Raw genomic sequence first — 16,584 nt, 5'->3', positions numbered from 1 at the left:
AATAGTGTTCTTCTTCTTGTGTCTGTGTCCAACGACTAAGACTAAAAAGTCAGGTATCTGACAAAAAAAAGCTCTTCATGCGTATCAGGTGTACAGCATTCCTGAGCAAAAGTAGGGTTTTAATCCGGCAGTCGCATACAAAGAAAAAAGCCAGTTGATCCGTTTAAACATATGCTCCACAGGCCCCTTTCAATAGGACACATTGGGGAATTAAAATGCTTCTGTAGGCTAGAATGTGCTTTGGTCATCAAAGAATCCAAAGTCTAGACCGTCAAAACAAGAAAGTGGGTCACTACACTTGTTTACTCAGGGAACAATGAAGGGTTTTCTCTTGGTTTTCCATTACTGCTTTAGAAGCAAAAAACACCAAAGTACAGGCCATATTTAGGTCAGCTACATCAGCTGAAGTCACAGAGAGAAAAATGCTGACTTTTCCAAAAGTATCAGGCGAACCTGTTCGCTATATACACAAGGTTTTATATAAAATCTCTATCTTTTGATCGTATTTGATAGCAGTGGTTTCATATGAGAAGTGATGTGAACAGAACAGTTGCCAAATTCTACTTCCCAAACTGTAAATAAGTCATCCCAAAAGTTATTTTGTCGTGTCAAAGAAACAGACTGACATATCGGCATGTCAATTACTCAAATTTAAGGCATGTACAAATGTTAGAGCAACAGAGCATATCAATGTAAAAGTAACATCCAACTTTGACCTGATAGCCCCTAATTCCAAGTGAACAGGTCCACACCTAAAGTTTGATAACAATTGGTTTGGGCCAAACCATGGTGGTGAAAGGGTTAAACAAAATATGGGTAACACCATCCACCTGGTGTCAAGCTTACACATTTTGCTAATAATTTCAAATGTGTTATACGGTATGTTGGTGACAATGGTTTACAGCTTGCCAAATTTGACATCGATACACTATAATCACACATAAATTCCAATGCAATGTAAGTGTTTGATGTAAGCTAGTGGTAGATCACAACAGTTTTACAATACACAACCTGTATAAACAGCTCCTGTTCCCTACATGTCTATGATGGCAACAAGATACCTACAATATACCTTCAAATGACAATATTTACCAGATTTCTAGTTAAACGGCATAAAACTTTTTCGACATTTCCCTGGACAAACTGTGCAAAAGTACCTGTAAAACCCAGCCAGCACCAGGAAAGAGACATTTAGCCACGTCAAATGACAGACAGGTGTTACCGGGTTTCAGTGGATTGGAACATCCTTCAAGGCCAGACTTTGTTATCAGCTCTTCACCAACACTGTAATCTAGCCTAGACAGTGTGCAAAATTGTTTTATAGGTAACCAAGTGTGTCTAGTGACCAATTTAAAAAATTCCAAGCATTCCTGATGTCGTTTGATATTTTAATAATTTACAAGTACTAAAACTCAATTGCTAATTGGTCTCCAACCATTTATCAAGATACTCATACACTGTAGTCCCTATACGGGCTTTCAAAAACATGTTTACTCATAAACATTAAACACAATCCTTCTCTTTACAGGACAGCAATTAGTTATTCTCTACCTACAGTATGCTGAACACTGATATTTTGCTAATTCTGACATACCAGTATGAACGGTTGCTATGGTTTGTGATAAAAATAAGACTGACTTGTTAATCTAGCTGCAAACAAAAAACTCAAGTAGTTCTAAATTTAAACTGTACATGATTTCACAGTACTAGTTTCTTCCCTTCTAATTGTTAGATAATCTACCAATCTACAATATTTTCGTACATGGAGAATGGATCAGATTTTGAAAAAAATGTAAGGTATACTCCAGATGTTAAACTTTGTCTAAACATACAAATGCCCAATTGGAATTTCAACTTTCACATACTTCTTATTAATAAAAGTTCTTTTGGATTATTTCTCTGCATTACCTAACATGGTTAGATGTTATCAGAGTGATAGTCAATGTTTTCTCACTGCGTCACCCCCACATCATTAGCACCTGTCTGAAGACTAGCTCCTACCCTACATTCCAGATTACAGATATGGTATCTATGTTTGACCAAAACTGGATATGAGATTTCAGTCCTTGGCACATCCGTGATACCTGCTACTGCACTTCCCCTTTGAAAGACCAAGCGCCTTTTTTACTTTACAGAATACGGTACCACAGTCAGCAAATAGTAATGTTAATTGTGTTGTACGGTTCTAAAAGTATTTACCTTGTATTAGCATCTGTGGCAGTTTTTAAGAATTTATATCCTGCCTGAGATAAAAAACCTTAAGATAATGGATTGGTGTTAAAAAAAAAACATTTCATGATGATTCTGGAAGCTTTTGATAAAGAAAATTGTGACTCATGGAAGATTATGCTGCCAGATGTGTCCTGGTACCAGCCTGATAATCATACAGTAACACTGCCACGTACGTACACATCATTAAAAGTATCTGCACACAGGTCTATGCTGAACAATTGCTTTACCAGCTATGCTGTGGTTGGAGACGCAGCCAGTATACAACACATAGACACGCATTTCATGCAGATCTACTGTACACACACATGTACATACACACACAAACACACATACAAATATACAATGCTGAAAAAAATCCGAGGCAATTGTGTCCTTACCTTTGTTAATGCTGTTGGAAGACTGCAGAATCAGTCGTACTGTTCCTCTAGGCAGGGTGTTCAAAATATCTTGTGGGTTGGCGCTGGGATTCTCAGCCAGATCTTTACCATTGACTGCTAACAGAATGTCTCCGGCCCTGTCACGGAAAAGAGATGCCAAGAGAGTGTTTATATCTACTTGAAGCCCAGGGAGCACATTTTTGGGGGATGGTGTTTACTTGATGATTAATTAGACTGACCGGTATACCAAAACACAATGTGCAACTACGGGAGTGTTTGTTTGCACAGTTGAGTATCAGCATGCCAAAATACAAATCGTATGATATAACAGGAATTCCTAGTCTCCAGTGTCAAAGGTAAATGTCCACGTGTTCGATCCAATTTTTGGTTGTATTTCATTAAAAAACTGTAAATACTCATTTTATGAACACATATTTAATGAAAAAATATCTTGGTTTTGGCGCTATTTTGATGAAAACACCAAACAGAAACTCAAAATTTGAAGAGTTTAAAATTAAATCCATGTCAAGGTGTATGGGGAAAGGTGTTGAAAACAAATTGTACCAATACTATAAATGCCAATGCATTCTTTCTACATGGACAATTCCATTTTGTAAAATGTGTATTCTTTCTAAAATACATTAATTAAAACAAAATATATGCCAGAAGCTAAAATACAGTGTACACCAACCTGTATAGTACACAAATTTATACAAAAATATTTGACTCAACAGAAGGCTAAATTTGTAAACCAGCAAATTTTCACATGCCTCAGCGTCACTGGTTACTGACGCAGCAGGGCCTACATATTCCAGGGATGAGGAAATCCTATGGTCCAAAGTTCAGGACCACCTATTTTTCATGTGAACACTTCAGTGAACTTGTCATTCCTCTCATATGAGAAACCATAGCATGCTAATAAAATCGTATAAAGATGTACTTAAAGAAGATGTAAGACCACAGACCACAATGCTGACTTCAATGATATACATATACAGACACACACACACACATATATATATATATATACAATATATATATATATATGTACCGGTATATTCAAATAATCAATAATCCAAACTAGCAGTTCAGATTTACAAAACACTCACAATAAGTCAGGGAGACTGGTCACTGTTATTTACCAAGTTTTAAATCTTAATATTTGATCCTTGCAAAACACAATAAAGCTATCAAGATCAGATCAGCAACTTTTTTGCCATTATCAGAGGTTACACCACCTGTACCTGTACCAATCGATGAAAAATGTAGTAATGACCAAACAACGGCACAACAAAGAAATGAAAATTCAATAAAACGTTGCCTTTCTTATCAGATGAACTTTGATCTGAATTCAGACACACAAAAAACACTTGCAAACAACATGAAATGTATACTTCAGAGCACTGCAAAACTGCCGGAAAAGTGCCCCTCAAAATTTATCCTCACCATGGGTCTACTTTATTCCACATGCTACAGTTGTCTGCATTAGAAAATCACTGAAGCATGAGCGCAAGCCCTACTCTATATACATACACCCAGGACTTGCCTATTCACAGTACTCCATTGTACTTGCCGACAAATCAATACTTCCCATTCAATCCATACCTGCGCAGCAAAAATCTGCCAGCCAAAGTCGATCTACCCGCCAAAAATTCCCTCTGACCATTGCTTATCTAGTGTATACAGTATTGATTTTCAAGTAAACATGGACATGCTAGCATGGTTCCTCCCATCCCATACCGGTGACCCACTGTGACTGATGAAATCATTTGTCATAAAAAGTTTACTAAAATGCGAAGTGTGATGGAATAACAAAATAAAAATACAAGAATTCCTCTTCATATGTGTAATTTTTACCCCTGACAGCCATCTGTTAATCATCTCTCTCTCTCTCTCTCTCTCTCTCTCTCAGTGTGGTCATCTGTCGACGCACAACTTGAAAGCTATACATGTTTTTTTGACCTTGTGGTAGGGAGCATGTCCATTCATACATGTTATTCTAACCAATTCATTCTAATGGATGTTACACAATCAACCTTTACTGAGAACACCCGCAGGTACGGCAACTCAGCAAAACTTTCAGTGTCATATAGTGCAACTCAAAGGGCAAACAATTCTAGACGTTGCACTCTAAGTATGCACGAACCAAGGGCTGGCTAGTTTCAAAGTTCAACGTATATTTAACAAAATGTTTGAAATGGGCATTGAAGCAGGTACCAAACAGCAAATTTGATGTTTGATCTGCTGTCCTGGAATAGACAGCTAACTGTTTGCAAATACTTAGAACATTCACAGCCTCAAGGTACAATGTATACTCATTGAAGAAATCACAGTGCTTTTTGTCTAGCTATATGCCTTTCACCACACAGAAAGCTGACTGGAGCAACACATGTAGGCACACACCTCAAACATTCAGTAGCTGGACTATATAGTCAACTCAGGAAAAGAGAACCAGTTTGTCAAGCAGTAAACACATACCTATAGTGTCTGAAAACACAGTAATCCTGGTATAAAGCATTTACAGTTTTGTTTCCGAACACAGGCAGGTAAAGTCAACCATTGATGTGGACTTCAGGACACAGGATAGGTCATGTGTCTTCCAGCCCCATGGCTGCAGTTTAGAATTCCTGGCCTGTACGCTGTCTGAGGGATGTCACTCAGTCCAGCATGTGAGAACACACTGGCCTATTCACCTATTCAACAGGTCTACCAATGACACATGCTTCATTATGCATACCAGGCTGGCCTTTTGTAAAGACCAGTCTTTACAACAAAGGCCACTCTGTGAATTACAATCCAATCAAGACCGGAGGTCGTGGCACTTCCCTTTCAGCCTCTTGACTGGGCAGAATAGGCGTGAGACTGACTAATTTGGGAAAGCTTGATAACAAATTCAGCAAAGCAAAAGTATTAAAATTCATAGCACGAAAATCATAATTCGGAAAAATATGATTGACAACAACTGTCATGAACTTACAGAAGTGCGTAATTACATCAAGCGTGGCATAATTATCACAACATTTATGTTCAGTAGTAAAATTTTGAGTGTCCTGAGCTTGAGCCAACTGATAGAGCTTTTGAAAAATTTACAACCGATATATGGTTTGAACATTGCCTGCAGCTGAAAAAAGACTAGAAGCCAGAGGTTTTCACATATCCATACATGCATGGTTGCAGTAAAACAATAGAAAAGCCATGAGAAAGCTTTCCTGCAATTGCAGGCAAAACAACCTTTTGAAAGCTTGGCTAATGTTTGTTTACATTTACCATTGCATTGTGGCAAAATTAGAATATTATTTCATAAATATTTGACATGTCTTTCCATCAATGTATTGTATTTTGTCACTTTGATTATCATTTTTTCTTGTGGGTAAAAATTTTGTTTAGGTCTACAATCACAATTCCAGCTAATCATGACTGACATCCTGTTTACCAAAACAATCAAAGTTTGACTGAATAACTGAACAATCCAGTTCACACTCACACAGTTAGACCACATCATTAACATATCTTTGGGATCTACACATCTACCAGGCTGTATCTTAGCTTGCAGGGTGCCCAATTGACAGCAACTAATCTCATTAACACCTAACTGTCAACAAATGAACTAATTACTGAGAAATATTTTCCATCCTCTACATAAATACATGTATCTTTTGTAAAATGCCCCAGAAAGATGGCCTTGTGGGTAAGACTAAATTTTGGGAGCATCGTGTAAACCATCCCTTCCTGGCAGATTACTTAGATGCAGGACAGTAAAAAGCTTTCTAGCTGGTGTTTAACATACTTACAAGAATTAACATGTTTAAATCAAGAACTTGCAATGATGGGCCAAGTGTACTCCATTTTAGCTGTACACTGGACAGATTGATGAGCTATACATTAATTTTTGCTGGCTACTTTCCCATCAAAAATTTCCTCATCCACGAATGGGAGATGTACACCCTCTGTGTATTCCTCCTCTTCGCTGGTACAACACTTTTTTCAACTACTTGAAAAAAATGCCACTGTACTTGAAAAAAAATGCTTGAACGTTGATAAACATTATGAGTTCCGCCCAATTTAAGTACTACTGTAAAACATCAAAGGAAATCTTGTGAAAAACGGTCAGTGACACCACTTTTGTTGTGCAGTGTGATAAAACAAAAATTTCTACAGCCTTTACGCAATGAAAAGTGACCATGGCTATTCAACACACTGCATTTCAATAACATCTTTTCATCAGATTTTATGATTTGCATCATGAGCAGATTATGACCCATGATAAAAAAAGCCGTAAAAAGTCTGTAAGCATTGTTTTAAAGTCCTCTCTTCAATGAACCAGTAAGACCCTGATAAAACCTAACCTTCAATTACTATTACATAACCAGTAAAAAAAAGAGAGAAAAAAATAATGGAATGCCTCAGGTAGATCCGCTTTGCCGTGATCCAATCATGAGAAAATCTTAGAGATGTAATGACACAAACAACTTATCACAGGGTCCCAGGACCCCAACTTAAATAATAGAAATTCATTATATTTGACCTCTGACCTCTGGATAAAGACGGCCGATTGAAAAGAGGAGAGATTAAAAATCTGTGGCTTTACTTGACTGAAAGGAGGGAGCTGGGAAAATGCCACTGATTATCTAGGAACAATGACTGAATCAATAAAACGGAAAAATGTTGTGGATTACATATGTCACATAGCATCAAGCCAGACTTAAATTACTGGTAGTGAGATTCTGTGTTTCAAAATAAAATTAATATCACAATTTTTCTTGCAATGTATTAATAGTATAGTTAATGAAATTTTATATAATGTGCATGTTTCTCTGTCTATTTGAGCTCAGGAAATACTTTTCATTTGTACTGTCAGATTCTGAGTACATGTTCTTGGTTGCAGTTTTATTGCCATCTCAAATATCCTTTACATAATAATAGAGAGGAGTTTTAACCAGTCTTTGCCCCATTACCCAGTACACAGATCCTGTCTCACTATTAAAAACAATGAGTGTGGCCCAGACCATCGTGTTCAAAGGGTTACTCAGTCAACCAAAGTTTAAATAATTTTTACAACATTACATCAGAAAACAGTGGCATATCTGAACAGCTTGTGTAAGCAAGGTTCAAACACAATGTCTTTCCATCGTTTCTATCTTTGCTGCATCCACATACTGGCGATATGGTGTATTGGCGAATCAAATCACCCCAATAAACCAGATCAAGAAAGTCAGCAGTCTGCACGTCCAAGGGTTAAGACTTGAAATGGCAAAGGGAGGAATTGACATTCCTACGGCTTCAGCTGTATTCAGAGACAGGGTTAGTACATATAGAGAGGCCAATTACATTACTAGGTGTGTCCCGGGCACAGTGTTTACAACAGAATAGTGTCACTGTATGTAGATTTATTGGGTCCGGTCACAACAAAGCGGTTGCCAGCAAGTGCAAACAATGTCTGGAGATACTGCTATTGTCTAGTTTAATGTCCTTTGACGCACGTCTGTCCTCCCCTCCCACCGAACAGGATGCGTCACTGTCACCGTCACCGTCACCGTTGACATTCATGACGACATGCCATTTTACAGCTTTACTGATTAATGTCGAAACTTGACATAGTTAACAACTTTTCCAAAATAAATCTAATAGATTCCTTCAGGGTAAAACTTTCATGATGGTTAGGTCAAAACCCACCATGCAGAACTTTTGTTACTTCGATATCACGACTCTTGCTTCAGTGATCATAGCCATGTGACTGTCAAGAAAACCAACAACCTGAAAATTGTCTTGTCAATGAGCGCTGACACCCAGGATGTCAAAAGGGACAGCGCAGAAATCCACAGTCCATCAGATGTTCTGCGGTTAAGCTGACGTGCGCAATGAGCTTCAGGCAGACATGGTGATGACTTCGGGCACGTCAGAACTATTTGAATGGCACTTTGATCTCCTGACCTTTACATTCCCAGCATTTTATGGTCCTCATTGAAACACTGGTAGTGGGGAAAGACACTTACTGCACTGACACTGAAAAGGTGTTCTGTCAAAAGTCACCTGAGGCTGACATTTAAAACAAATAGCAATAATCCTCAAATCAAGAAAATTATTTTTAGGTTGTGGACAGAAATTTCTAGCCTGGAAATCATACAAGATTCGATACAGGGATCATCAAACTGCCCTTGATGGGAAACACAAAAGATTTGTAAATAAAGAAATCTGAACTTCAGACAAATCATAGGAATGTAGTCTCCACAATATAGGGCCAGTGGACGTGATACCTGGTAACCTCAAAATCTCTGGTGAACCGTTGAAAGAATTGGATTGCCTGGACAGAAATATCTGTCCTAGATTGTAGGCACTTTTGTAACATTGTCAGAGTTATAAAGTATACTTTGGATCCTCTTACAATGAAAATGAAATATCAAATATTATTGAAATCCCATATTTGAATGTATTATACCTGTCAATACACATAGATGAAACCCATTTTTCATGAATGTCAAAGTTTACAACAGAACAGCACTCAAGCACTGATCAAGCAAGTTTTTTCAACACTTCCATCTCTCCATGCTTTTAATGTTCTCAATGGCAACACAGAATATTTACTCACAAAACTGTGAATAATAATTGCGCTTGACATACCAATTTCATGATAAATATTGACAAAATCTGAAAGTGTTTTTGCAAACTTTATAAACTTATCGCCAAAATACCATATTCAGATTTTTCTGAGTATTAAAGTTTATCACTCTTGTTTTGCCCTGAAATGATAGACAGTTTCAAGCAGTCCTCCACAAAATTCACAGGTCTCCCAAATCTGCAACAAACTGTGGGACATCGAGGTACCATTTAATACCATCTGCCATGAGAAATTATACTGTCATGTGGAGCTGCCACCTTTTGCAGTGATCCTGTAACCTGTAACAACTTGGAAATACATGTACACATAATAGAGATGTTGTTGCTAGGGGCACTGTTTGATAGATCATGTGTTTCACAACCTGATAGTAACTGTTTAACCTTGGACATGTGAACAGTGGACAAGTGAACTTAACAGTCTGCACCACTGCGCACAACAAAATACATTCAGCCGACAGGTGATGAACCTTAAATGTTGACTCAAAGTTTCCAATTTTCATTGAAATAATAACATATAAAAATACTGTTGGCCTAAACAGCATCATTACAGTGATTACAGTTACTGTAATATAACAAGCAGGTTTCAGAAATCAGAAAAGATGTAATGTCGTCACTGATGGGCTTGCTGACTGGTTAAAGAAAGACAGAATGGTTTTGAACACTGCAAACTGCTGCAGGTATCCAACACAACTAGCGTGTCTGAAGAAAAGTATGAGTGTAATAACATACCATTCTATGGACTTCTTTTGTACAAAACATAGCATTGGTCTTACATTATGGGTCTATAAAATCAGAAAGATCTCACTCTGCAATCAGGTCATACACTATGGCTCTATAAGGACAGAAAGACCTCATTCTGCAATAAATAGTCTTATTTGCATATTATACTTGGCATGAGAAAAACAAATATCATTCTTTTGAGAGCTTGGATGTTAAGATTTGTTCTCAGACTTTGTATTTAACCCTTTCACCACCATGGTTTTGTTCACACCCATTGTTATCAATGGTGAGTGTGGACTGGTTTACAGGGAATCAGAGTATTTTGTGTTGGATTTTAAATATCTCAATGGTAAAATACACAGTATGTTCTTTCTCACCTGATGTGGCCATCTCTTGCAGCGGCGCCACCGGAGGAAAGTTCATTGACCACGGCACGGCCATTGGCATCGAGTGACACTTTGATGCCAAGTTCACGAAAACCTTTCAGCAGTTGGATTAGGAAAGGTCCATCTTCAGATCTCTTGTACCTGATGCAAAAAAGCACAAAAGCGTTTCTTGATTAAAAAAATCCCTTTATGCAATGACCTTCTCCACTGCGTTTTTGATAAAAGTTTGAGCTAGCTGGCAGAAGCAAATGTTCAAAGGCTACCTTTGCAACTTCCACTCTCTGCTGCTATTTCTGTTATTCACCTCAAGGCTAGTAGTACAGTCTCTCGTCAGAAAGACATCCACTTTGTTATTTCACAGCTTCAGGGCTCTTTCTTTATTTTTCAGTGCATTCAACTGCAGGGCCTCCCACCCCCACCCATTGACACATGAAAGGTACAGGTAAAACATCATTACAAAAGGCAAGCCTGTTTCAACATTTGGGTGAAGTTGGCCAGAAAGAGTCTCGGATTTGTCGTTTGTTTGGTAGATTCCTTTGCTGAAATGCCATACAATGTAAACAACATTGGTTCGGATTGCTGAATCAACTGCAGAAGTGGTCACTCTCACACTCACAAAGTGTGTTTGTAAACACCTGCCTCTGGGCACAAAAATGGTCTAGTGAACCCAATCATATATTAGGACATACCTCACTCGTGCTAAATGAAGAAACGAGCACGGCTGTCTCATAAACATGGAATACAGACAAGTTCTTCAACAGGTGATTGACTTTTAGACAATATCTCATTTCAAAACTACCATCACAACAGGTACACACAATTTCTCATTTCAAAACTGGAATCTATTGCCTCATACAGGAAATGTGAGGGAATGCTATTAATAGTGTTGCACTTACTTGGCCACAACCTTGCTTTCGATGAGTCTGCCACCTGATTTGGCAAACTCGGTCCATGGTTTACTTCCACCAATTGGCGTCTGCTTCATATTTTCATCCGGGGACAGCCGAAGTGGTGACCTGCCTCTTGGGTGCACTTCAGTTTGATTTGGGCTGCTCTTTGGTGATGTGGGCGGTGAGTGTCTGGGACTGGATGAGGGAGATATTGCTGGCTGCTGGCTAATGACTGACAGTGGCGTCATTGGCTGGACAGGCGTTATTGCCTTGATGCTCCCTCTATCGGCAAGTATTGATCTCACAGGTGTGGGCGGTGACATCTGCTGTGATTTCACTGGACCAGGCGATGACATCATCGGCCTCTTCTTTATAGCAAACACTGCCTTGGTTGGTTTCTCAGCTGGAATGTCACTGCTAGGAGACAGCGGTGATGTTTGGGAGACTGCTGTTGGTGGAATTGCTGGGTGAGTGTCGGGCTGGGTGACCTCAGGGTGTAGTGGTTCCTTCGGAGGAGGCATGGTTGGCAGATCTGGAGGGGGAGCAGAGGGCAGAGGTGGCGGAGGAGCAGAGGGTAGTTTTGGCGGCTCACCAATTTGCAGAAGCAGGTCGCTTGGCAGGGGTGGTGTCACAACATTGAGTGGGGAGAGTGTTATTCCATCTGTCAAAGAGGGCGTCACTTCCTGTGGCACCAATGGTCTCTCATCACTGACTGTATGTACCTGTTGTGATGGTAGTTCTTCATCAGCTGTGGTTGGTGCCACATCACTGGACATAGGTGACATAATGTCATCAAACGGAGATATTTCTACCTCATTCTGTAGAACAGAAGGCACTTCAGCATGCTGTACTTGAACTTCAGCAGATAAACTTGGAGCTCCTTCATTTGATAACGACAGCAATATTTCACTGGGCTTTTCATCAACCTGATTGGAAGATGGCTTTCCACTGTACTCTATTGGTACTATTTCTTTAGGTTGTGATGATGCTAGGTCATTCATGGCGGGATGCCTAGCTTCATATTGCACAGATGGTGTTGATTCGATATCCAGAAGTGGTGCCACTTCAATGGCTACAGACTCTGTCCCTTCATCAGGTATTACTGGTATCTCATCCAGCACTGCCATGGATTCAGGTATTTCTACAGATTTTGTAGTCACCTCTGACACTGGCGCCAATAGATCAGACACAATAATCTCCTTCACTGGTTCAGCATCTGGTGCCAACTCTGGTGGAAGACTCGAAGGTAAGGGTGGCGGCAATGCCGGGATGTCATCCGACGCAATCTCGTCGATATTGTTCAAATCTCTCACAGGGCTTGTTAAACGTGAGCTACTAGCTGAGGATGTTACACTCCTCTTTTCAGGAACATCATCAACAAGGCTTTCAGGCTTGGGTGATGATGGCTGCACATCATCTTCGATGTCCTCATCAGCTGATAACAATGCATCTATATCAGTCACTGGTACATCAAACTCATTGTAATACTGCTGCAGTGTCACTGGCTGAGTCCGAGTCAAAGAAACAGATTCCCCTCCTCCAACATTTTGATTATCATTTTCTTTCATATTTTCCATTCCCCTCTCCTCCTCTTCCTCTGCTGCATCCATCTCCTCCTCATCCTCTCCATCATCAAACTCGGTCTCCAACATCAGCAGATCCCCTATGTCTTCCTCGTCATCATCCAAGTGCAGATCCAGAGATGGGCTTTCTGACACTGACTGTTCCAGCTCCCTTAGACTGGACGAACTGCTGGTGACTTCCGGGCTGTGTTTGCCAGTCCTAGTGTCTCTCAGAAGCACAATCGTGACATAGTCCGTGTTCTGTTTAAGTAGGTCTAAAGCGGTTGTCATGGTTACATTGTAAAGATTGTATTCATTGATAGAGACCAGTCTATCTCCGACCTGCACCTTCGGGTCCTTTGAACAAACGCTGTCAGCTAGTATACGTCTCACCTGCAATGAGCAAAAGCAATGAATTATGTCCATGTATTGAGAAAATGTCACAAAATCTGCTTCTTTGATCTAAGGTCACACCAAGTCCAGGTTGTACTTTTTGTGGTTTGAGAAAGATCATGTCAATTTAGATTAATATCAACATTCAGGAGTTGTCAGGTCACCCAGGTCCCTCCTTATTTATCAAAGATTGACTTGATAAGGTCATGTGAGGTCAGTTGTCTGCATAAGTACAGCCAGGTCAGCTAGGGTCAGGTCATATGTTTGAACTGTATTGTTAGCAAAATGTAAAAGAAAACAACATTTCTGTAAAAATTTTATCTCAATTGAAAGCAAATGCAGCTGAAAAATTTTCTTGTTTGTATGGAGCAAACACAGCAGATTTTTGACAAATCTTTTAGTTTATTTTATAATGAACACAATGTTTTTGTTGGATTGAGCAAAGAGTTTAGAAAAGTTTTTCGAATCTGTGGTGATCTTTGATCAAAGACATCACTACAGTTATCGGTGTAAGATCTTAAAACTGGTGTACTCTGGAAAGCTAACAATTTGTTCAACTAGAAGGTATGAAAAATGAAGAATTAGCAAGGGGTTGGGACAGTAAAAGGAACAGCTGATCTGTTTCAAAGGTAGCTTGTGGACTTGTTGAAAACCTGTAAAGCAGTGGATAAGTCATGGATTTGCAGGTGGTTAAGTAAATTCATGAATATTGACAGACACGGTTGTTCCAGTACCTTTGGTCAGCTTGATTCAGCTTGATATGCTTCTGGGAATATATCAGGCATGATAATTGATGATAGATTCTTTGCAATAAGGCATGACAGGAAAAAAACTATCAATAATTATTGTGAAAATCAGTTCAAAGCAAAAGTGATTGCAGTACACTCACTTGATAAAAGCCCTCAGTTGGAGGTTGACTAGACGTAATACCAATTCCTAACACTGCATCAACTGGTTTCTCAAATGTACATTCTACAATTTCATATCCCTCGGGGGTAGGGAAGTCGATTGTCTTTGTCCTCGGTGAAGTGTCAACCTTTTGCCATTCAAGCTCTTCCATGGTGCTTGATGGCGGTCTAACACTGTTGATAATTCCAAGTTCCTGAGAGTTCATGGATTCTGCAAGTTTTCCCTCAACTTTGGCCCACTGTTCCTGCTCTTCTGGACTCTCCCTGAGACCTTCACCATCTTGGTGTCCATATTCAATGTCTTGGTTCTCATCATGATCAATGGTTTGGTCCAGTGATTCTGAGCCTCCCCATGATCTGTATGATTCATTCTGATCCAGGGTTTCCTCGAACACTGCCTCCCCCCTAGCTATGATGACCTGGGAGCATAGAGGAAGATCCTTAAATAATTTGACCACCTCAGTATAGCATAGTTCTTTGATATTATGTCCATTTACATTCAGTATCTCATCGACCGACTGTCAATCCAGTTTGTCCACCTTCTGCTCTGTCAGCTGGTCCTCCGGGGCTGACTGATGACACAAACACAGAGTCAACCACAGTTGGACTTCCACGATCTCCATTAATTTTCAGTCCCATTCCTAGTCGCTCTCCTTCTGTCCGTTTCAATTCCAAGATGGCAATTGGTCCTTGGTTGATTACCCGGTCCTCGTGTTGCGATGCGCCCAGCGACATCAACGTTGAAGCATTGGTGGAAATCATTTCTTCATCGAAAGCAGCTGGCCTAAATTCGTCCGTTTCTGTGACATCGTAAATTTCATCATCACTAATTTTATCATCCATTGCACCGAGTTGCCTAGCGTATTGAGCAGCTAAATCTAAACTATCACTTTTGCTACTAGCAACGGATGCAGGTGTACTTCTACCAGATCTACTAGAGGAAGGTGAGCTTCTACCTGACCCACCGCTTGAAGCACTCCTTGAAGGCTTTTCCTGATAAACACCTTCATCTTCACTGTTTTCTGTGCTGGCATCAGACGGCAAATATCCTGGCTCCCAACCTGATCCATGGTCTTCGATATTATACGTTCCACTTCCCTGGAAATTGGACTCCTTTTGGTCTCCGCTTTTACCTTCCACACTCCCACCACTGTCGGAACTGCTGAAGTATCCCTTCTGTTGTCCTCCAGGACTTGAGATTTCATTGGTCGGGGATGTTTGATTGACAGCTGCATGGGGTCTTTGATTGGCTGGAGACCGAGGTGACCTTGGGGATGTTGTCTTCATTGAATTTTCATTAATCTGTGCCAGTTCAGAATCAGTACTTGGGTAATCCTAAACATAATCAAGGCAGATAGAAAACGTACATAGTGAGTTCACTTGTGGCAGTGAAATGTATGCCTACTAACAAAAATAAAGTGCCAACTTACAACTATTAATTAAACTTTTTCTCTGAAATTCAGACATTCTATATAGAAAATGAGTTTTTGCTTATCCCTTGCAATTCACCCATTCTTTTCACCTCCATTAATTTAACAAAATATGCCATTTTCATCAACCCTACATGATTGTACACACTACCATCAGGTATTTTAGGTGGCATATATGTGGTGTGACACATAGAATTTTGGTGAAAAATGCAAATTTTTCCTTGAAAATAAGTTACTGTTGTATATGGTCCCCTGTTACAGAGCAGTTGATCACATTGTTGATTCTCACTGATGAAACAAACAGAATGTGAGGTCATGTTGGGTTCATTCAAATTGCTGACTCACACCATAAATTTTGAGAGACAAACATTTTGTATAGGATCTGGGGTAACACTTGCTTCTAACTATCTGTGGACAGTTATTCCATACATACGTCATACATATCAAAATGATCAAGAAGGGAAAATTAATGCACGTACATACCAATATACACAGTATTACAGCCAAGGTTCAATGAAACTTTCAATGAAAATATCTGACTTACTCATGAAGAGAATGTATCATTCATACTTTTATTCTGAGAGTATTTCTTGACCATTTTTAAAATCAAAAGTTTGACTGAGTAAAGCTAAATTGAAAAGCAGGGGATGTAAAGAACAGGATGGGATAAGCTACATCTGGTTGGAGCCGACATGCATCATGTAAACCATGTGTTTTAAAAAAATGCATGCTTAAGATCAAGCTACAAAATGAGGGATAAAGGAATGGTCTGTACCATGGCCATGATCTTATGCTTGCTCACTTTGTTAATGAAAGGCACTGGGATGTGTGTGGCGTACGCTGTTTAATATCGAATCAAACCACAATCACTGAACAGATTGATTGACGTGTCTGACGGGACACATTCAAAATGCTTTAGTTTGTGATTTAGTTTGTGTGCAGGAGAATTTAGAGCTGAAGTAATATGACACTGGCATATTGGGCTAAACTGGCTTTAACTGTCAAAATCTTTGTACAATACTTCTTCATTTTCTATCAAAAAGTTGAAAAATTTCAATAAATGGGGAATTT

General features: G+C 39.4%; 1 protein-coding gene across 4 annotated transcripts in view; it reads right to left on the bottom strand.

Annotated features, from left to right (window-relative positions):
- LOC139121175 (PDZ domain-containing protein 2-like) overlaps positions 1 to 15,057 on the bottom strand; it is a 33,601-nt gene extending 18,544 nt beyond the window's left edge. For all 4 annotated transcript variants that reach the window (XR_011549239.1, XM_070685856.1, XM_070685857.1 and 1 more), the window contains exons 1-4: positions 14,065 to 15,057; positions 11,227 to 13,175; positions 10,322 to 10,471; positions 2,610 to 2,746 (exon numbers count right to left, since the gene is read on the bottom strand). Coding sequence is in view for 3 of the 4 variants with exons in the window: in XM_070685856.1 (XP_070541957.1) it covers positions 2,610 to 2,746; positions 10,322 to 10,471; positions 11,227 to 13,175; positions 14,065 to 14,289 (2,461 nt within the window). In the remaining variant the exon portion in view is untranslated. The remainder of the gene's footprint in view (positions 1 to 2,609; positions 2,747 to 10,321; positions 10,472 to 11,226; positions 13,176 to 14,064) is intronic.
- Positions 15,058 to 16,584: the final 1,527 nt, after the last annotated feature.

This window comes from Ptychodera flava, chromosome 21, assembly GCF_041260155.1.
Source record: "Ptychodera flava strain L36383 chromosome 21, AS_Pfla_20210202, whole genome shotgun sequence".
In the NCBI taxonomy this organism is placed as follows: Eukaryota; Metazoa; Hemichordata; class Enteropneusta; family Ptychoderidae; genus Ptychodera; species Ptychodera flava.
The sequence above is the reverse complement of the archived record's forward strand: the minus strand, read 5'-3'. Positions and strand labels throughout refer to the sequence as shown.